The 23,890-nt window shown below is 41.3% G+C and overlaps 1 protein-coding gene across 3 annotated transcripts in view; it reads left to right on the top strand.

Annotated features, from left to right (window-relative positions):
- Nucleotides 1–816: 816 nt before the first annotated feature.
- LOC141790959 (netrin receptor UNC5C-like) overlaps nt 817–23,890 on the top strand; it is a 231,512-nt gene continuing 208,438 nt past the window's right edge. Inside the window, exon 1 of one of the 3 annotated variants that reach the window (XM_074671129.1) lies at nt 817–1,318. In XM_074671129.1, the coding sequence (XP_074527230.1) occupies nt 1,195–1,318 (124 nt within the window). In that variant the 5' untranslated portion in view covers nt 817–1,194. The remainder of the gene's footprint in view (nt 1,319–23,890) is intronic. The other 2 variants (XM_074671127.1, XM_074671128.1) reach the window with 2 other exon arrangements.

Here is a 23,890-nt window from a genome sequence, read left to right as displayed (position 1 = left end):
AAATGGATGAGTGACATCTATATGGTGTGCATTATACATAGCTTGCTGCACAGTCAAGTCAACTCAAGTCAAGTCAACTTTATTTATAGAGCACCTTCAAGAAGACAGCAGTCGATCAAAGTGCTGTTCACAAATACATATGAATAAATAAATATAACAATAAAAACAATATTAAAGATAGAAAAACATTGTAATAAAACAGTAAAAATTTAAAAACTAAAAACTAAGGTGCCTGTGATTTGTATGAGCTCATTGATGAAACGCCAGGGAGAAAAAGTCGCTAAGATTTGTTGATTATTACCTGTTCTCATATCGTTCACATAATAATTTACCATGTAGCCTATTGTATACTCTGGTTTCAGTGAAGAAGAGATAACTTTTTTTAACAACCACAGGACCAGTTATGGTGGCCGTAAGGGGGCAGACATCAGTAGGTGAACCCGCGGAGAAACGTATCTGCATGTTTGTTCCACACCGGCTGCTGTTGCGCGCGCACCTTCACGTGCATGCGCAAACAATTGACAGTGTGTTTCCAAGGAACAAAAACTACCGAGCTCTAACAACAACGTACAGTTAAAACGTTTGAATATCTTAAATGATACAAATATTGACCAAATAAAGTCTCACTGAATTATTGTCTTCAACTTTACGGCTCACACGTGGGACTTTCATGTAAAAAAAAAAAAAAATTGACATAGCGAAAGATAAAAACATGCTAACAACTTCAGTTGCCACGTGCAAAGTATTTTCAATAGTCAAAAGTTCGTAAAGCGACATTTCATTTTTTCTCCTTTTCAAAGGGGAGAGGAAGAAGGAGAGAAGGAGAGAGAAGCAGAGAGGAGCATGGTAGCCAGAGGGCGGTGGCATTTCTCTCTCTCTGCGTAAACGGAGCGAGTGGAGCAGGAGACGGTGAGAGCGCACGGAGTGAGAAGCAGAGTATAGTGAAGGCAGCGGTGCCGCTGACACGAGTAGAAGGGACCCCGTGGTTATTTCCACAGACCTCTATCTCCAATCACAGCCTAACCTGCGCCTTCTGAGACGGACTCAGACACCGGGACTAGAGGCTACGATCTACCTGTGCTTTTGAACTCGATTGATTAACCAGCAAGACCCTGTGGCAGAGGGGGGAGTTCTCGTCCCCCCGCTTTGGAGCGAGGAGTTTGGTGTGTTTATGTGTTTTACGCGCTGCTTGTCATGGGCAAGAGTGGACAGAGAAGTGGATTAGGACGCGGGAGTTGTTGCAGATCGGTGAGGATGTGCGCCAACACGCTGGGGATCCTGCTTCTCCTGGTGCTCGCACACCGAGGAGTCGCTCAAGGTAAGGCTGGGTGGATAGTGCGTCTTCCCTCGGATCTTTGAAATACACCTGAACTGTTTGAAAGCGATGAAACCTTTCCTTCACTGCCTAGATCTGGTTGTGTGTTTCCGATATACCCGTGAGGAGACAGGGTGGAAAAAGTAGATCCTTGCTAGGAGGTTTACCTACTTTTTAATGCTGGATTTAAATATGAGCTGATGCTGATGAGTAAGAGCTTTACGCTCAGGGTTTTAATGTGGAATAGGCATTACAATTTCAGTGCACCGTGAAAGGCAGCCCACGTTTCCTTGCTTAAAAGATATGCTTATTTACCTGAGGAGGCTGAATAGAAAGGTTAATTGATGAAAGCTGGCATATGCATGACAGACTGTAGACTGCTCGCTGTAAGATTCAGATAGGGTGCACAAACTCTAAAAGCACGCAGAGGGGCTCGAGGTCCCTGTCGGAGTGGAACATTGCAGTGATTTTTCGTCAGGACTTGTTTCGGTTGTAAAGGGGTAAATAAACTCTGAGGTTGCAGTTTAATTGAGGTGAAAGCTGTGAAGGACAGGACTTGGACTCCACGATTAGGCGACTAATGTGTCATTGCAGAGCACGCTTCAGTGCTTGGATTGGAAAATTGATCACAAGTCACAAACACTCCCAGCAGCCAGGAGCTTATAGGCAATTATACAAACCTGCCAACCAAACCACAGCAGAAATATGCTGCAGTTTGCACGGGTGCATTTGCAGATAAAATGCCAAAATATCATCAGCTCAACAGGAACGAATCTAAAGGGAAGCACGTCCTATATTAACACATATATGAGTATCTAAAATACTAGGCAGTTAAAATGATTAGTAGTACTGTGTTAGCACTGAAAGCCTCCAGTGAAGCAGAGCAGGAATATTAAAGTGATATTTCTGAGGAGTGACACAGGGGCTGCTGTTTGTGGAGGATTATATCACAGGTCACAGTCTGAATGAAGCCTTTATAAGTAGCCGAACTTGAAGACTTTTAATTTGAATTTAAGTGCTCTCATAGAGTCACCGTGTAACACTCTTCTCTTCAGATATGCAGAAGGAGGATGATGATGAAAACATCTCTCTTTCTCTTACACCCTCATTGACCTTCTCAGGAGAACTTGTGAAAGCATTTATGTCCATCCTTGAGTTGTTTTAACTAGCTGCTTAATTCACATCATTTCCCTGTATGGCTTCTGTAACCCAAAGTTTAATCTTATAAGAGGCACTTATGGTAGATTTGACCCCATGTAGGAATAATATTCTAATACCCCAGCAGTCCACAGTGCTTAACCCCCCTTTATTCCCTCCACTTTAAAGCCTATGAAAAGATTCAGCAACTCTCCTGGTCTACACCCAAGCTCAGTCAGTAAATTGCTATCAGCATAACTGATTGGCCCAAGGTTTGTGAGCTGAATTTGGGCAGCAATTGGACATGATGTTGCTGCCACCTTTTTACGCGTTGCTCCAGGGAACAACAATTTCAGCAACACCCACCAATATTCATTATGAACATTCTCTATTGGTTTACTGTTAAATCAATACTCTGCAATTTAGGGACACGATTTGAGTAGGCTTTCACCCAACTCTGATAAATTGCTCCTTGCCAGCGACATACGACTCAATCTGAATTTGCTGGAGGAATCTGATAATTGGAAACTCAAGCTCTTGCTTCTTTTTAGACAGTTAGAAGTGGATGTCCTCAATCTTTGAACACATAGGAAAGGGCATTTTCCACTCATTCTGTCTCCTTTTTAAAAATGTTCACCCACCTTCAAGTCTCTCCTGGTTTAGGTTTGTGTCTGCTCTAAACAACTTGACTCATGGCTCTGAACTTGCTTCTTTGTGTGTGAGAAGTCAATACGTTAGTTGTTGTATTGAATGGGACAGAACACACAAACACATTGACTTAGCTGCTGGGGAGTGGGCTTCTTTGTGTGCATAGCTGATCCTCCCTGTGCAGCAGTGCTTGTCTTCAACTCCCTGCTCATTCAGTGGATGAAATCCTTCTGCAAATGCTGTTTTCATGTGCATTTTGTCAGTAATTGGAAATACAAACTGTTGTTTTAACCAAATGATTCTGCTGTTTAGTTCAGCTCATGCATCATTGAGCATCTTATGGCCAGTTGTTGCCTCCAGTCTGACTCCACTGTGGAATATGTGGTTTGCTAAGTTTAATAGCTTGTTTTTTTTTGAGGTCATGTTTAATGATGTTCAGGATGATGTGTGTGTGAGTGGAAATGGTGCTGTGGATTTAAATCTAACAATGATAAATGGTGAGAACTCTTTCCTGTTTCCTAAGCTGCTAATAAGGAACCTTTTCCAGCGCTGTGTCACCTAATCAGGCGCATAGATGTGCTTCTCTCCCTCAGAGCTGTGGAAACACGTACACACACAACAAGAGCAGAGTGTTAGTTGAGATCCTCTCATGCCACTTTGAGTGCATGTGTCAGCCTTCAGTCTAGGCCCTGGCCCCCAGCCTCTCGGCCTGTATTAAAAAGCCATTAGCTAAGCCCCCTAACATTTGATCTGGGATGAATGGGTGTCAAGATCACTCCACAAAATCTCACAAGTCACATTGTTTACCGTGCGGTCAAAGCTCTGGCACTTCAGTCCATATTAAGGTGTTAGTGTATAACATTTAAAGTGTTTTACATCTCCTGCAGGTCTGTGTTGTTTTAGATTTCACAGTCCTCTTCTTACTGACCACATTTCCTGTGGTATGTTGGGCGTACCTTCAGAAGCATCTCTCTAAAGCAACTTTTTAAAACTTTAACATGCACATTTATTCTTGGAAATGTTTTTTCCACTGTCTTTAAATATCTATACTTAACCATGTGATTTCAAGACACAGGCGAAAAGTAATATGTGGGTGTGTGTGAAGTTTTCTGTTCAAGTTTGCGCGCCTGTGCCAGTAGGCGTTGGTATGGAGGTGTATATGTGCGAGTCCCGCGGTGCAGAGGTGTTAAAATGAGCTGAAAGTGCTCACATGAGGGGTGTGTTTGTGTGCTTATGAACCAACTTTGCAGCTAAGTGATGTTCTCAGGGAACTGTTAGGATGTGTGTTTTTTTAAACATGTGTGTTGCAGCACACTAGAATGTTGAGATTGTGGGATGGTGGGTGTGCGTGTCTTGGCAGTATAACTTCTCCAGCAGAGCTCACATGTTGTGTTGTTGCATCTGTGCATGTGTGTGCACTTGGCATTATGAGACTGCCAGAGCTCCCATGCTGTCTCCCATTATGTCCTGATCCTGTCCCATGGTGCACTGCAGCCATCCAGGGTTCAGTTTTTGCAAGGGGACAGCTGGGAAGTATTGGAACTCATTAGGCCGTTTTGATTGGCTGCACTGCACCAGTTATTTAAACTTGATTGGCCGGGCAGGTTTTGTGTGGTAAATTTGATCCTTAATCTTTATCAGAGCGAGGGAGCAGGAGATAGAGAGTGTGAGAGGATGAATGGATGAGGAAAGGAGAGATCCCTCTCTCTCTGGGTGGTTTGTACAAGCTTTGATCACTCCACTAAGACTTGACAGGTTGACTGACTGCCACACACACACACACACACACACACACACACACACACACAGAATCCCACAGAACACACACACAGCAAGATAATTTTATGGTCAAACAATGCTGCATTCTCTCTGCGTGCACTGCATGTGTGTCTGTGAGAATGCAAATGTGTGTGTGTGTGTGTGAGTGTGTGCCCGAGACAGGCGCTCTCGCAAGTGTGTGAAAGGAAGTCTTTGACTGTGTCTGGGGTTGTTTTGTGTAGAGGACCCTCCTGCTGCTCACAGCAGCCTCACGATGGCAGATTTCCCAAACCCTATCTGCCTCCTTTTCTCATAATTTGTTTATTCTTGCTTACTCATCCGCACATTTTCATGGACTCGAGCGTTTCCACTGATGAGACATTTTTCCACCCACCTTTTTTTTTTTAATCCTGAATCTTTAGGTCTGCCTCCTCTGCTGGCTGCTGAATGGATTTTTCTGACCTTTTCCCTCTTCTTGCCTGTGGCCTTGCATGTCCATCCATTCACTCAGTAGATTTAATGCTGGACTGTGGAAATGCTAACCTTGACTGTCTGTACATTCTATGTACGCTTTACATGGAACACAGCAATTACAGCTCAGCCTATTTCTAGAGCGTTGCTTGTTTGTGCCGCGGCAGAAAACTTTCATGCACGTTGTCCTTCTTTGAAGACAGCAGAGATTAGATCTGGTTTTGGAGGCGGGAGTGTGGTTTTCAAAGAGCTGTGTCGACAAACTGCGTCACACTGCTTGCACCATTTACTATCTCTCACTCTCCGCAGGGGAAAACCCAGGATGGGACCTAAGAATGTATCCCTCTGTTTTTGCGTGGCTGTCTTTGTGAGGGTCTGCGAGCATGCATGATTATCAGAGACACAAGCTGAGCTGGAGAAAAAGAAAGGAGAAGCTAAATGTTCTGAAACTGATTCCCAGCGTCTCCTGCCGTTAGGCCTGATTCCTTCTTGAGTTTCATGTAAAGATCTGGAATTATGAATTTTTCATGGCCTGTGAAACCCAAGGCCTCATTTGGGGCTCTCATTTCCAGGCTTTTTGTTTTAGTAAGTTGTGTCTGTGTATGAAGGGGAGGGTGTACTGAGAGTATGCTGTTTGTTCTCAATCAGTGGCCTACTATATTATTCCTACTGGTCCCATGCAGTCCTGCACAGAAAATAAGCCAATCTGAGCGTTTTTGATCACAAATTTAGAATTGCACTTACTTTGTCACCTTTAAAGTTATATTTTTGTACTGCAGGATTGTTGGTATTATATTCTGAAAAAGGCTACAAGGATAAATGATGTGTCGGGTTTCTCTCTGCCTGTGGTTTAACAGTTTATCAAATACCTTGTTGTCATTTACTGCAGCCTGCTGCAAGCAGAAACTGGGGTCTTTGATTCCCATGATAAACAGTTGGGGCTCAGTAAGTCGGTGCCATCGGGTGCCAGGCCACAGATTTCTGTTCTGCTGTCCATCGTCTCAGTTCCTCTCCCCTCATTTGTCCCCATTTCTCCCTCTGACTCTATCTCTCATTCACTCTGTTCGGCTCTCCCTCGTTCCCATCTGCTACCTCTGACGTTCTGTTTGCTCTCTCTCACTTTTAGCTCCCTTTTTATCCGTCTCTTCCTCCGCTACTGTCTCTCACCGCTCTGTGCCTTTCTCTAGTTAGATTTACACTGTTTAATTAGAGTGTGGCCCAAACAGTGGACATATTGTTGTGCTTCTGGACGGGGCCCACAAACAGCGGGACATTATGTGGTTGTGTGTGTGTGTGTGTGTGTGTGTGTGTGTGTGTGTGTGTGTGTGTGTGTGTGTGTGTGTGTGTGCGCCTGTGTGTGTGATTGGTCACAGAAACATTGTGGAAACTCATCAGTCAGCCAGAGGGAGGGACTGAGTTTGCCTACACAGTGCCACACACACACAGACAAGAGGCCAAAAGAGATGGATTGAAGAAGGGCGAAAGGGAAGGAAGGAGATAAGTAGAGAAATGGAGCCCTACACCCTGCCAGCTGCTTTCTATTGAAATCTTGCCCTGTATCTCTTTGTTTAAAGGCTCAGCCTCCATCCACCGCCGGCAGCTTAGCCTTTTCATGGTCTATATATTCTTTTTATTTGCTACCGTAAAACCTCCAGTAAATAGCCCAGGTCGGTTTACTTGCTCCAAGAACAACATGCAGCACACTCAGCTTATTGCAGACAACCGATTACTGAAGACGTTTTCTTTTTCTCTCTGTGAGAGTAGAAACCAACCTCTGCCTCTTCCTCTTAATCCCTCGTCCCTGCTCGTGTCTGTCTCTGACACTTTGTTTGGATTAATGCCAAAACACCAATCTGCTGCGTCTCCAGATTTTTTGCTCATGGCACTTCTATGAAAGCCAGGCTGAAGATTTGAGCATGTATGTATCTTCTTACAGTATTATTGAACAACTCTAAACAGTAAAGCGTATTACGCTTTGAATTGCACAGTTTGTGAATCAGAGCAAGACACAAGTACAAAAAAAGGGCCGCACATTTTTCATGTACATGTGCCCCGTTTGACAGAATAATTCCTCAAGTGCAGACACACGACCAGCAGATGGATGCTGGGTATTTTGGCTGAGTGGTGTTTGTGTGTTGGAGCAAGAGAGTCTTATTTGTGTCACCATGAATATGTAATTAAGCCAGCTTTGCGAAAAGACGGCGTGCCACAACAGGGGGTCCACAAGGCTGGGACCCGGGTCCCCTTTTGTTTCCCCTTTAAGGTTGTTACAGGCATTGTCTGGTATTGAGAGCTAGAGAAAAGATGGAGGGAAGAGAAAGGAGGGACAAAGTGAAGAGCAGGGATGTTAAAAACCTAGAAATGGAGAGAGTGAAAGGGAAGAAGAAAAATGAAGGGAAGGGAAAGGATTTTTTGTGCGTGGAGAATTTTACATTCAGGCTCTTTTTTTGATTGGAAACAAAGCTGCACTGTAAAAGCCCATTCAACTCCTGTTTGAGTGTGGAGAGGGGATTGAGAAGGGAAGGAGAAGGAGGAGGTAAATGAGGGAGGGGGGCTAGCAAGCAGGTTGAGCGGCGTTGAGTAGCCGTCTGAAGGATTAGTCTCTCTTCTTCATATCTTTCACCACTTCATCCTTTCTTTCTTTGTAATTTTCTTTACCTCGTTTGCTCTCCTTCCTGTATCCCTCTTTTCACCATTTGCCTCTTTCTCTTTCTTTTCCTTCTCCTTCCAACCCATTCAACCCATCCAACCCTCTCTCCTTCACCCCCAACAGTAACTCTTCTCTCCTGCCTCCCCCCTCATCTCCGTCTTACAGTGCCAAAACTGACTGCTAATCTAGTGGTCGATCTGAAGAAATACGCAAAAACCTGAAACCATAATTACTGTAATCACCCCTCTAGCTTTTTACCTCCTTGGCTTTATTTCGACTTTGCACACATGTGCTCACACACACACACACACAAACACACGAGGAGTTGGGCCTGGTTTTGAAAGGGTACATTGTAATGCTGTAGGATGCCGTGAAAAAGGGGATTTAGCATGTGTTGTTAGAGGGTTTCTGGTTGCCTGTTTTCCTGCTGTAGACATGATGTAACTTACTGTTCTGGACCCCATGGAGGCTTTTGAAAACACACACATGCTCACACTCTGATACTCAGAGGTGGAAAAAATGCACAGGAGTGATAGAAATTCTGTAAATCAAACAGATTTCCCCCTGTATAATCATCACAGAAGTGCAAAGTCCATTTGCTTATTTTGGCTTCACAGCGACTATAACAAGGAGCTGGTATATTTTACTCCATGGGGGGACAAGATTGCATGTAAGCACTTTGCTTTGATTCATCTGAACACAGCGTTGTAAGTGGCTAATGAATAAGAGCAGCAGCTTGCTGAGAAGGCGCATTTGTGCGTCCGTTGCGCTTGTGTGTGTGAGTGAGTGTGTGTGTAATGAAATATTGCATTGTTATTTCTTAGAATTATCCATGCACACCATTTTTTCCCAACCCCAGAGGAGCACAGGTAGGAAGAAAATACAGTATGTTGAGAGAGAGTAATGGCTCTCCACTGTAAAAGTCTTGACTTGTGTATCTTTTGTTCTGGGAGAAGAAAACGGGTTGGAATAGAGAGGTGAAAGAGGCAGGGAATCAGAAAAGCCAGGCAGAGCGATGTTGAGCGAGTGGGAGGGAGAAAGATATCGTAACTCGGATACAGGGACATCAAGCGTGAGAGTGAGATAGGGAAAGACTGCGGGGTGAGTAATTAATCACAGTTCTCCCAGAGAGGGATGAGATTGGATGAAACACAACAGTGAAAAAAGGCTGACTGAATAATTTCACTCCGTTTGAATTACAGTCATACAGTGGCTTTGGAGTAAGTCAACCTTTTCACTTGAGCCTTTGGGGGTCAAAGGTTATGGGATGCAGACTTGACCCAAATTAGTAGATTATGTCCAGGAGGGTAAAGCACAAGTGGTTTTTGGTCAGATAATGAGGACAAAATGTGACCACGTCAGCGATGTTTAAAATCAGTGGCATGACGTGGGGATTTTTTTTGAGGAAGCCAAGTGAGACAAAGCCTCATATCTGTATGATTTTTAGGGAGTGGGGTACATAAAAGACTATGTTGCAATTTGTATATCGCTATTTCATGTCACAGAACGACCTGTTAGAGTGCCCAGAGAGCGCTCATTTTACTTACTTGGACACCGACACACACCCTTTTACTCTCCCACCCTCACTCACTCACTCATTCACACACATACATTGTCCTCTTGACTTAGCTAAAAAATCTTATTAATTTACTCAACCGCCCACTAAAACGCACAACCGGCTGCTTCATGCACACTGCTAATGTGCTAACCTCCTTGATTTCATTCAGTGGCTCGATGATGATGATACTGTGATTTGATTGGTTTGAGGCCAAAGACGAGGTGGCTTCCCTTGACACAGTCTTACAGTCTTGGCCAATCACAGGTGAGCAGTGTCATGACAGCAGCCTCATCTGATTGGTTAATCATTCTTGTTTTTTTTTCACCAAGGTACTCAAACTCAGCTTGACATCCTTGCGGACAACAACGTGCAGTATCATATTATCACCACTCACTCACAGCATAACATTTAGGAGGGCGCTGTTTTACACATCGTAAAATGCTCAATAAGAAGAGGAGAGAAATAAGGAAGAGATGACAGTGGTGAAACACAGAAGAATTATTGAAACTGTTAAAAAGGAGTATTTTCGTTAATTCACAGCTACAGCCAGAAAAAAAGAGAGGAAGCATGGCTTTCCTTGGCCTCTGGGAGAAAACGGCAAGCCACGAGTGATGCTGCTTTTTCTCTTCATTGTTTGCTCTCAAGCAATTCAGGAAATTAACTTTTCACAAAGGGACAATCTAAGCTTGATGCTTAAGGCTTAACTTTTAAAAAAGTAAATTCTTCTTTCATAGATAAACCCAACTCCATTCCTGGATGGTCAGGCCCTGAAACTGTCTTGATTACCCCTTTTTACGCAGGTTGAGGAATTTTCCGTATGAGACACACTCAACTGCTCTATTTGGTTTAAATGAGCAGTTTGGGAGGAGAAGACAGGAGCTGTTTGCACAAACAAACTCTTTACCCTTTCTTGAGTGTCAGGTAAATGTTGCACCAATTCAGAAATGCTCCATTTCTGGCCCACTCTCAGCTACTTAGTTTGGTTTAGGATTTGGGAGGGAGGCTTAGGTAAAGTATGCAGGAGCAGTTCTCACAAACAGATTTTGGGCACTCATGGACAGTCAGACACTTCAGCCATCTGAATTTGAACTAATGTGGCACACATTTAGAAACTCACTACACTTCCTTACACTATGTGTAAGGAAGCATCTGCTGGACAATATCAAGAGTAAAAAAAAAATGTAGACATCCTAACTTGCCACAGCCGGATAGTTTCCACAGGGCTATATGAAGATGATAGAAATTAAGTAGGATACAATGCTGAGTATGCATAATTCCCCATATGGTAAGAACAACTTAAACACTCTGATGTAAGCTTATCTGTGAAAGTATGATCCAGCTTATTGTCTGGTGCTTTTGTGGCCTTTGCGTGGAGACCACTTGTTGCCAGTGTTGGGCTTTATTTTCCTGCAGGTTTTACTTCTCCCGCGATAGTGATGGTCTGTATTTCACACCTTGTTTTATTGGATCTTTTTATATCTCTTTGTTTGATGTGCAGATCGTGTTATGGAGGTTTTCCTACAGGGAAATGAGTTTAATATTGAGTGAAATGAAAAAAGATGCAATGAGATTAAAAATATGGCAATTCGCTGTAGTGTTGAGTTCATATTGAAAGGAAATGTACACAGACTTGAACATGGCAGCTAAGAAGAATCTAGCTTCAGGTGCAATAATGAATAAATGAATCATATCAATATAGAAAACGACTGTTATTCATCCACTGTTTTCAGACTTTGATTAAAATTTGCTTGGATTGAAGATTACCAAAGATTAAAAGCATATATCATTTTTGGTTCAACGAATTACTATGTCAGTGAGGTCTAATATCCTTTAGCAGAGATTAAAAAAGTCCTCAGGGTTAAGTGGTGGCCACCAACTTGGGACGACTGAGTCAGCTGCTGGTGGACATGATCACATATTACTTTTTGGGATGGCTGATGTTCAAAGAGAGGCTGAAATGAAATGAGGTGATGAAGAGGTCAATGGATTAAGACTTTAGAGTTGTTTTTGAATGATTGAGAGATTAAAGATATTCTGTCCTTCAGTGTGTCAGTGACCTCGCGGTGAAAGTCAGCTGTTATTATGAATGCCCAGCATTGTGACTCAGCAGTGCAGCTATAAAAGAAAAGACCCACTGACATGTTGTGTGCCACTGCGTGCAGCACGTTCCAGCTAAGCTTTGTTTTCATCGATTCTCTCCCACACACACTTTGTGGTTCTGTTTATTCAAGCACACATGACTTGTACCTGTTAGCCATGCAGCTCCGAGCCCTAAGGCTGTGTTGGCTTCCAACATTTACTGATGCTTATGAAAAAAAAAAAAAAAGGAAGAAAGAAAAAAAAGAAAATGAACCACTCCTTTTTAGGGTTGTCTTTTTTTTTTTGCTTGTGTTTTTGTATTGCATCTTAAAATATTTTTGTAGCACTAGCTGCATTTCCATTATAATTTTTCGCAAAATAAAAGCGATTTTTCTGAAGTTTCAATAAGGAACTTTTTCACCTTGTTGGTGTTTTCATTACGACTAGAATTGTGCACAGTTTGAGTAAAGTAAACCATAAAGTCTGTCCTGATGCTGCACTCATGATGCCAATACATGAACATTAGTGTTTTTATTCACTGGTCAATCTGTGGTCCGTAATCACACCAACTTAAAACAGGCCTGATCAAAACACTGAATGAAAATCATCTTTTCCAGCTCGAATACTCTCTCACTTGCGCACAGAGACCACCACTCCTCCCTCCTACTGCTCTCTGACTCCAACCCCTTCTCAGCTTTCATGATGCCTTCACAACTGATGGTCAAAAACACAAAAATCTGCACTGAACATAAAAATAACAGCAGAGCTGTTAAAATATTAACGCCGGAGTCCATATCTGTGGCAGTAGACATGTACAAGGAGGTAAGGGAGGTGCATTGTTATAACAACATGACATGATTTTACGAAATAGGTATTTCCATTGCACTTTTGCAATAAAGTTCAATATTCAAACTTCTGAAGAACCACTTCATGAGAGCGTAAAAAAATATTTATCCAAATTCGAGGTTTTTTTTTTTTCAAAAAAGGAGTGTTTGAATTACAATTTGTTTATTTCAATATTTATGTTTTGCACAATTCTAGCTGTAATGGAAACGCAGCTACTTATACTTATTAACACATGAAATAGTTAGAAATGGACAGGGTTCCCCAGAGGCACTGACTTGTGCTCCAGCAAAAAAACGAAAAAACAAATAACAAAAAACTAAACAACAACAACAACATCAACAACAACAGCAAAAGTAGCCAGCTAATAGGGTCTATTAATGGGTCTATTAAGGTACAGGCAAGCAACAGGGCAGGGGTCACCAACCTTTTTGAGACTGAGGGCTACCTCACGGGAATTGAGTGGCAAGAAAGGCTACTTGTCTGATAAAAGCGTCCTCAACAAAATTGCACAGAACACTTTTTAATAACATTAATCATAGTAGAAGTGGTAAAACTGTGCAAAGAGACTGCTCATAGGTCTATGGTAATTATTTTACAATAATCATTAATGATTTACAGAACAATGATGGTATGAAGGAGCTCCATTGTGACCAGTGCAGTTTTTTGGAACATGCCTCGAGGGCACCTAAAGTGGATCTTGTGGGCACCACGTTGGTGACCCCTGCAATAGGCGTTCGCACTGGACCGCAGGCAATCAGGGTCACGAGAAAGAGGATTTTCTTTGCTTCTAGGGATGGGTACCGAATTAGGAACTCTTATAGGTACCTATTCATGTAAAATCAAAAGGTGCCATGCTAGGGTACCTAAACGCATCCTTATGACTGTAAGGGAGTGGCCATTTTTCCACGCTGGACATAAGCACAGCATTGCAAGGATATGTATTGAAGAATAAGTATGTTAAATTGAAAAATATATATATTTTATTATTAAACACGTTGATATTTTTTACCGCTTAAACACAAAAAGTACTGAAAATTGGTACTGTTGAGTACTGATACCGGTTGCCAGGTACTGAGCGTTGCCGTATCGTTTCAGATGTGACAGGTACCCATTCCTACTTGCTTCCCACCCCAATGATATGTTGCTGCTTAGTCATGGTTTCTTTAATGGCCTCTATAAACTTAAAACCTGTTGACTCCTGGCCAGGCTCTTCTCAGTATGACAGTTGATGTTACTGTAAACTGAAATTTGAAGTACCATCACGAGAAGTTTATCTTGAATGTATCAGTGTCTCTTCCAGTGCCTGACTTCCTGCCCTGCTCTCGCTGCTCTGTGCAAATTGATGCGTTGTTGCTTTGGCATCCTACAAAAATAGAAGTCTGGTGTATCAGCTGTGGAGGGCTCTGACCTGAAACACAGCCAGCCACTATGGGGCAGAGCCAGTCGGTTAACTCATGGACTAGAATTAAACTGGTCACAGTTTAAACTGTGAATCAATCTGATTCTATAATGCAGTGGAGTTGGATCAGACACAGGTCAGTCAATCCGGCTGAAGCTCTTAATTGTAAGCATTCTTAGGCCTTTACAAAAAGTTACCTAACAGCATGCATACTGGTGACAATTCCTCTTGAAGGGCCAAAGGATTTGATAAAACACATCGTGTGTGAAAGATATGATGTAAAATCAAGTAATCCATTTTTTTGTTTGATGACAGTTTTGACAGTCTAAATCAGCAGACAAACACGACAAGATAAAGAAATGACTCAATGACTCAAGTGTGCTTGTCAAAATCCATAATACATAACTATAGCCAAAGTCAAGCCTTTTTAAACTCCAATCTTTTATTACAAGTCTGTTATATAAAACAGAGCGTTTTTAGTTCACTTAGTGTCATATCGATTGAGTCAGGGATTTAAACTCCCCAACTTCAAACTTATTTTCATAATTAAACATCCACAGAAGGATCAACACATGTTTGAATCAAAGCTAAACTCCATCTGACACATGAAATGTTGAGGTATCACATCGTTATCTGTGTTTCTGGAGGATGGAGATTGGCGCACCCTGCTGTGATCAGACTGCTGATGAAATGTAGATGCAATTTTTACATGAAAGTCACGAATGCACACACACACACACACACACACGCACCCACACATGCACACTCATACATGCTGGAAATGAGAGCAGGCACAGATGGGAAAAGTTCAAGGAAATAAGAAAAACTCAAGTTGACCAAAAATATGCCAAAAAACCACCATTCGCTCTTTGAAAATGAGAATAAACACATTTTCAAATAGTTTGCAGCAGGTATCTCAGTGGAAGACTGGAGTTAAACAAGAAAAGGATGCTACAATGGGGCCTTGTCCTGTTGTTAGCCAGCCTCTCTCTGAAGAATCCACGCTGCTACTTTGATGTTGTAAACTACCCAGACAGTAATGAGGAACAGTGTTTTATTCTGTCTGGAGCAGCACAGCTTTTCATTAGGACAGTGTGGGCATATCGCTGACAGCCCAGCCTTACTTAGCTCCAATGAACACATTTTAATCCAGTTTAGTTTGGTAACAACTTTGGGGGAAAAAAAAAGGTAGATCGAACCGTCTCACTTTTTCTTGCGCTTGTAAGCTCGGTTGTTTATTTAGTTGGCAATGAGAACTATGCTACATCATTTTCAGTCAAATGAGTTTGGATGAAATAGTTCTGCCTGTGTCACTGTCTCCAAATGAAAGGAATGAACGCCCACAGCAGATGATTAAACTCTATTGAAATGTCTTGTAGCCAAGAAGCTTTATCAGAGCACTTTCTTGATAAGAGCCGACACCGTTTCAATGCTACATTGAAAAAGTAATGAAAGCCTTCTTTACCACGTCAGCATTTCTATTCTTTTCTTGTCTGTAAACTGAAAAATGGTCTGATTTTAAAGAGTTCTGTTTTGTTTTTGGACATTTTGGCTTGGGGCTTTAATTCTTGTCTGGGTTCAAGCTAGGGGCTCTCAACCACCAGCCCAGATTGATTTTCTTTACACAGGACTCATACAATAACTATGTTCCTCATTGAGCAGTGACTGCAGTTCATTTTACATAACTAGTGGAACAAAAGCTTTCAGTTACACACCGGTGTTTCACATCTGAGGCTTTAATCCAGCTTTTTCAGACAGTTTGGCCTCAGAATGTTCACCTCAGGCAGATATTCTTGTGTTTTTGGTTTCTTTTGTATTTTCTTGCTGCCATCATCATCATCTCCCTGAGGCACAGCTGTTGTCGTGGTGCAGTAACGGTTTTAGCTCACAAACTGGCTCACTGTCCAATGACATGTGGCTGTGTCAGCCCGCCAACACTGAGTGAAGAGCACACACACACACACACACACACACGCAATCATACAAATCACAGTCCACTAAAGGGACAAGTGTCTGTGCCCTGTTGAACACTCGCCTATGAGGGAGTTTCCAAACATTGCAGCCAACACCCACACCCACACACACACACACACACACACACACACACACACACACACACACACACACACACACACACACACACACACACACACACACACACACACACAAACACACACTATGTTCTCTGGATGGTTAGTTTGGCAGTTAAAGAACAAGCGTGGATGATCACTGTGTCTCCATATGCAGTAGCTGTTGTGCTCTTGGCAGGTTGGATGAATCCTGTCACTCTCCTGGAGCGTGTCTGATAGTTTGGTAGTTGTATTTTGACAAAGGCGGGAAAAGCCACCTGGACAGTTAAGCTACTCATTATCTTCTGAGTTTCAAGCACATCTCACAGCCTTGATTGGTTGATAGTAAGTTTGCTTTGTTCACTTTGAGTTTTGAGCCAGTGGGATAGGATATTACTCGATTTTAATATAAATTTAAAAAAGAAAAAAACTCCAGCAAGTAGTTTTAGGCTTGCATGAAACAGTCTGAATTCAATTCTGATGTTTCTTAATGAAAGCAAACACAGCCATCATGGATACGATTTATTATTTCCATACTGATAACTTACATGTATGGCATCCCTATGCCAGCACTTAGTCCACACAGGGCACCAAACACACAACCAGGAATGTAAACAATTAATCGACTATCAATTAATTGTTGATAAGAAATTACTAGATGAAAATAAATTAATATCAGTTAATCATGGTTTTAACCTGTAGTTCCCCGCCAGCCTACATGAGGGCGCGCTTTGCACCAGACGTCCTTGATGCACATGCGGGACAAAAGAGAAGCAGACCTGACAACAATAACAACAACAAGACAAACGAAAAAGAAGCAGACTGCTTTCTTTAAGATCCACCACCACTCAAGTCCTGCAGCCTGGTGGAAGGTAAACAAAGGCATGTCTGTCCCTGCTGAGCGAATGTTTTCAGCAGCTGGCCTAACTGTGAACAGGCTGCGCACAAGGCTCGCTCCTGACCAAAGTTATAATAGTTCACTAGAACGAAACTAAAAACGAAAACTAAAAATTAAAATACATTGCACTTAACTCAAACTAATAAAAACTAGAAAAGAAAACAAAAACGATAAGTAAACTAAAACTGTATCTTGTGTTTACAAAACTAACTGAAACTAACTAAAATTATAGAGAAAGTTCCCTTAGTTATAGTTTTTGACAATTTTAATAGCCTTTAGGATTTAAATTAATCCGACACATTTTCCCAACCAATTTTAGACAGTTTTTTTTTTTAAATAATTTATGTTTATATTATTTTTATGTAATTTATGTCAACATTATTTTATATAATTTATGCTTATATTTTTTATACTAAGTTTATATTTTTTTCATGTGTTTAAGGCAGCAGCCAACATTTCGGTATCAGCATTGACTGAGCAGTGAGCACTGTGTTGAACTGAAAAATAAACAGTATGACAAAATATTTACTCTGACCTTTTTGAATCCTGCACCTGGTTAATAGGGTATGAAAAACTAAAACTAAACTAAAACTAAGCCTTGCTGCAAAAATCAAAACTAAATAAAAACTAGAATGCCTGCTCTAAAACTTATTAAAACTAAACTGTAATGGAAAATAAAATGTCAAAACTAACTAAAGCTAAACTATAATGACAAATCCAAAACTATTATAACCTTGCTCTTGACCAGTGTTTCCCTGCCCCTCCTGAAAGTCGAGTTAATTTTACTTTCCATAGAGAACCAGATCACAGCAGAAGTGATTCAGAGTTTCCTTTCTCATAAACCAGGTCTAAACCTTGTTTTTTTTTGTTTAATTTGACTGACTAAGTAGCCATTTCCATCTAATTTACATGACGTGATGTAATTTATACATCGTCGTGTTTACGTTTCTCCTTGCACTGTTTTGCGCACAGAGAAGTTCCGCCCCCAATGCATTCACAGACTCACAAAGATGTGCACACATTTACACACACAGACAGGATCATTCCATATAGTGAAACCACCACAAGAAACATCTGCCAGCGCCTTCTCTGTGAAGATGCAACACTTGGTTAGACATTGATGAGCCTTGTTGTTCAAATACCATGATATTTTATAGCTTACATGTTTTCTTTCCCTGGCTCCACATAGATATACAATTGAAATTAATTTAGACAGTTTGGTTTATTTTAGTTTCTTTTATTTTGGTTACTATAGAACGTCTATTCAGTGGAGGTGCGCTTAACAGTGGTTAAATCTCAGACTGCAGTAGCACAGATATGCAGACTTTAAGGTCCATGATTCAAACTCTGAAATAATGGAATCAGTTTTTTGCAAAATTCAATCTAGGGTAATCTTTTACTGTTTGAAAAAAAAACTGATAACATTTTGGTTGACTTTTGAAACTTTTAAAGCCCCCCCTAAAATGACAGAAGTTTTAACATCAGTTTTCAGAGAATAGGAAGCACACTTCACGAGCAAATGAGCCCCATGCCTGAATTTTGATAAGTGTTCCTTTAAAGCTATGGTTTGCTGTGTGAGAGCCACCAAAAGTCATTTCTGCAATATTGCTGCACAAAATATATTAAAGTGTGTTAGCTTAACATATCCTTATTGGTTCATTTTGGATTTTGGTGATTATTAGAGCACGTATGTGAAATGTGATTTCTCTTCATGCTAAATGTGCTTAGTTAATGCTTTTTCAGTGCAAAGCTTTACAAGTGACTTACTGTGTTGCAAAGACTGTGCATCTTTGTTCAAGTATCCCCATCCTTTTGATGCTCCCATAACAAATTCAGGTGTGACACAGTGGAGTAAAGCACAGCACAACAAACCCGACCATGCCACATCATGTTTAAACATCTACCTCAAATAAAGTAGTTGCAACTGTACCAGCTGTACACAATTGCAGCACTGTTGGCTATTTGCTGAAATGTGCTTCAGGGTATGTTCTGCGTGGCAAGTTTCCATCTGTTAGCTGTATTCTTTGCGTTTGTGCCAATGACGTCATGTGTGTGGGGTTACTTTTCCTGTGAGCTAGAGACTTATGTCATAGTGTCACAGCAGGGTTACCACACCACTTCAAAAGAAGATGAAATAAGTGTCTGTGAGCCTCACTCAGTTTTCTATCCTCTCTCTGTTCCTCTTTTACACAGCCCTGGTGTCCATCTCTTTCTACACCCTCTCATCTTACCCTACTTTGGTCTGAGTGTGTTCTCTTCCTGCCTTCCTTTCCTCCTTCCCTTCCTCCTGGAGGAAGAAGAGATCTAAACTTTGAACAAAGGACATAAGGAGGAAAACTTTACCGAAACATTTGAAGTGTTTTTCCCTCTCCTCCATTCTAAGAAATGTCATCCACACCCAAGAAGCGGTTTCAAAAGAAGCAGAGAGTGGCTGAGTAAAGCCAGACAATGCCCTCGGCTCCCTCCAGCTCCTCCAAATCCTTGTATTGTTGCAGTGGTTATTTGTGTTGCCTCTTCCTCTAGGCCCCGTCGGGGTTTTTGTTTATCTCGGCTCAGTGCTGAGGTCTCGTCAGAAAATGAGGGCAGGGCTGCTGTTTTGGCCTTAGGTCAACTTGTAACTCAAAAAGTTTTTTTTTTTCCCCCAAGTTTTTTCAAAATGGACCAAAACTTACAGCTAATGACTAAATCCTCAGCTGGGTCCAAGACCAGATTTTGTGTCTGTCTCCTGGCTTTGTTGTAGTAGCTTCTTTAGTTTTTGAAGCTATTCATTCAGCAGTGTTTGGATACAGGAGGAAGAATGTTCTCAACCTTGCTTTACATAAAGGAACAAACTAGACTAAACTAAACGCGGCTACTTGTTGAATGTTTAAACAAGAAGAATTAGTGGTGCGGCGGTGTGATTAATGGCTAAGCAGAGACACGCACACATACAAAGAATAGAATAGAATAGAATAGAATAGAATAGAATTAGTTATTAGAGTTAGTTATGGGCTCTACACCCCACTCTATATATATCTTTTGGTATATGACATTTAACAAAGGGAGCTGTTGGTTATCAATTTTAAAATTGAGTTTACCCAGTCATTTATTTATTCATTTATTTTAACCACAGGCAGGCAGATGTGAAATGAGCTAGACTCCTTTCTTCCAAAATGATGTGTTATAATTTTTCTTTTTTTTTCTTTTTTGTACGTTACCACTGAGAAAACAAGACATTTGTAATTGGGTTTTGACCACTCATACAGTATCAGGTCATCAGCACAGCCAGGTAACAGGAAATTAAGAATTAATTTAGTGTTCATGATTAAAACCATTTTGTCTCTGTTAGAGAACTTCATCTCTTCGTCATTTATTACAGTTTTTAAAATCTCAGGCTGATCCGCATCCATGCAGAAAAGTAATCTTGACCTTCTCAGGAGAATTTTCTTTACACAGTGCTTTTGTTGTGTTTAGTTTTAGTCCTTTAAGCTTTTATTTCCATCACTTTTGGTCTTTAGGCCCAAGGAGGTGAGTGTGTCTGATGAATTATTTACAGAGCGCAGAGTTAAGATAACAAAATACTCCAGTTTCAGACAGACTGGTGCCATCAGGGTTCCAGAGACTTTACAGTAAACTGTGCACCAGAGGGGAAGAAAAGTCTACGCCCTAATATCATGAATGAAATCTTTGAGAGTCTTACACAAATTGGCCTTGCCATGCTTGTAGTTGTAATGATATTATTGTTTCAGTCAGTCTTTTAAAGATGTGGTTCCTTTGGATGTCTGTTTTCACTTGATTTGAGTTAAGCAGTACGTCAAGGGGTGTGGAGGAATACTCAAAATGAGGAGGGTACTGCCAAAACTGAAATAATGAAAGTATAAAAGTATGTTAAAGACTGCACAAAAATACAGTCTGCTTTTTTGCACAAGTCAAAAAAGTAGTTGAATGACTTGAACATGTCCCTGCGTTAGACTGTCTTCATTTCTTATACCTACCTGCTCTTCACCTATCAACTTTCCATTTTTATGCTTGAAATGTTTAAATCTGTATTCACTTGAACCAAACCCTGGCTGCATACAACTTAGTCTCCATACCCAGGATCAAAATACTGCAACAGGACCTTCCTTTTTACATCAGGGCAGCAGCTAGCATAAAACCAGCATGACAGTAGCCATTAACCAGAGCTAGAGTCACAACCTGTTACAGGTGGCTACGCTTCATTCTGGACACATCATCTGATTACAACTTAATGCAAACACAAGGTAAAATACAAACAACTGGTTCAACCAGCTAGTAATTCTAGCAATGACATGTGTGTAAGCAACAAGTTAAGTTAACTAAAGTGACCTTGGTATTTTTTAATCTGATTTTCATTTTACAGTGGACATATTTTTGTATTTCTTGCCTTTGTACCTAAACATGTTTCAACTTACTGCTGAAAGTTTTGATTGTTAACACCAGCAGCAGGAGCATTTGCTTTGGTCTGAGCAGACATGAAAGCCGTTGCGGATGTATCTCTTTAAATAAATATCTAAATGTTCCACTTGTATAAGATCAATGATTAGCTTAGAAGGTTAATGAAACTAATTAAAAAAGCACTTAAAGATTAAAGTTCAAAAAAAAAAAAAAAGCTCAACTTTTGAGCAGTCTCTGAGTTTATGCTGCTTTACTTCGGCTCTAGTCGATACTTTAAACAGACCCTTTAATCTGTGGAAACAGAACAGATTGTATTCAGCGTCTGTGGACCAAGTGTTGCAACCAATTTGTCTGTAGAGAATCAATCAAGGCAGATTTACCGTTTCCCCCATGTCAGATACATAGAATTGGCTTACACAGGCAAACACACACACATACACACACACACACACACACACACACACACACACACACACACACACACACACACACACAAACAGATGTCTCTGAGGCCTGTTTAAGTGGACATTTAATCATCGAGGACCTTTTCTTGCTGGCTGCTTCACTGAGTGTGCTCGACACACACACACACACACAAACTGTCTGTAGGTGTTACACACACACACACCCTCACGTGGTGGTATATTGATTCTCAGTGTTGTTCTTTTGCTGTTGGTTAAACGAGACAGTAATAATGGAGCAACATTGTTTAGTCTGCTTATTGAACTGTGACTGGCCGACATTGATTGTTGTCTTCAGCTTCGGGAATGCATTTGTGTGTGTTTGCACGTGTGGGACTTTTGGAGTGTGTCTGTGGGGTGTTAAGGTGTGTATTTGTAGCTTACCTTGAGAAATACAGGGAACGACTCTTGCATATAGATTTCTTGCTTCCTCTGCTAATTTCTCTTTTCTCAGTTCAGTTCAGTTCAGCGAGTGGAACTCAGTTATGTCTGCTGAAAAAAAGAAAGAAAGTAGAGTGTAGAAGACAGCGAGAGTGGAGGGAAGAATAAGTGAGAGAAAAATTGTCACTGAGGTTTTTGACAACAATGAATAGCAGCAGAACTTAGTGAAAAAGACAGAGGAAGAGAGGCAGAGATCAAATGTGAGGCTGTTACTCAAGGAAGCTGAGAGAAGTACAGAGACAAAAGAAGGTGAGGAACACTCAAGTGAAAAAAGAGAGTGCTACCTCTACATCTGATGTCTTTTATATCTTACAGAGGTATTTTTCAGCCACATATATATGTGAACTACTTAGATCTATAAAGAGTTTTTACAGAATCACTCACTGAGGTGCTTCTTAACAGAGTGTATCCTAGAGCTAACTGCTTTAAATATCAGGCTACATTTTTGCTTCTCATCTATAAATCCAGATCTAATTAGCTTCTCAAATTTTAGGTGGTATTCAGACCTGGACTGTTTAGTCCACTTTAAACAGACCAGGGACTTTTCATGCAGGTGTGAATAGACACAAACAAACCCTGGTGCGGACCAAACAACCGGACCGAGACCCACTTTTTGAGGTGGTCTCAGTCTGCTTCCAAACAAACCTCGGTGCGGTTTGTGGTTCTCCTGTGCATGTCTGAATACAAACCAAGGTCCATCCGAACTAACTACAGGATACATGCGCCTTTTGGGCCCATAAAGCCACTGTAGCCAAGCGTTGTGCATTAATCCCCACGTGTTTCACTTGCAGCCCGTAGTGAATGTTGCTCTTTAGTTCATACCTGATCCTCCGTCTTCTGTTTAGCCACGCTGTTGCTAGCATGTTGTGGGTCAGGACACACAGAGCATAGCGTCTCCTTGCTGCGCGCATTCGTCTTCACTGTTCCAAAATTTGAAACAGAGCATTGTTAAAGGATAAGTTTGGTTTATACAGCTTTTACATTGTTTATAGAATGAAGTAGAACAAAATACTCACCAAGAAGGTTTTCCTGATTCAAGCAGTGCTTCGGGAGATATTTAGATTCAAAATCGTGCAGCGGACGTCCGTATAATGGGATCCATCGGGGCATAGACAGCGCCGCTCCTAAAACTGCATTAATCGTCCAAAAACTCATGTTTTTCACCAATATTCCATCATGGTCAGCTCTGGGTTAGTCCTCTGCTGCAGTCTGTGTCACTCCAGACAGCGCTGTGTGGCTGTACTGACCTCTGAACTGACGAAGACTTTGTTTACGATTGCCCCTCAAAGAAAGTAGGAAGTGGAGTTAGCGCTCCAGTGAGTACTGCGTATGCGCGGAGGGGCAAAGGTAAACAAAGTCTTCGTCAGTTCAGAGGTCAGTACAGCCACACAGCGCTGTCTGGAGTGACACAGACTGCGGCAGAGGACTAACCCAGAGCAGACCATGATGGAATATTGGTGAAAAACATGAGTTTTTGGACGATTTATGCAGTTTTAGGAGCGGCGCTGTCTATGCCCCGATTGATCCCATTATACGGACGTCTGCTGCACGATTTTGGATCTAAATATCTCCCGAAGCACTGCTTGGATCAGGAAAGCCTTCTGGGTGAGTATTTTGTTCTACTTCATTCAATAAACAATGTAAAAGCTGTATAAACCGAATTTATCCTTTAAGCCTGCTTCGAAGGAGCTGCTCTAGAAACTGTAAATGATTTTGCAGCTCTAATAAGAGCACAAACACACGTGTACCTCCATTTCTGGGTCTG

This window comes from Halichoeres trimaculatus, unplaced genomic scaffold, assembly GCF_033239565.1.
Source record: "Halichoeres trimaculatus isolate MK-OKI-2021-1 unplaced genomic scaffold, fHalTri1.1 fHalTri1_scaffold_5, whole genome shotgun sequence".
NCBI lineage: Eukaryota > Metazoa > Chordata > Actinopteri > Labriformes > Labridae > Halichoeres > Halichoeres trimaculatus.
Note: the sequence above shows the minus strand (reverse complement) of the source record. Positions and strands in the feature narration are given on the sequence as shown.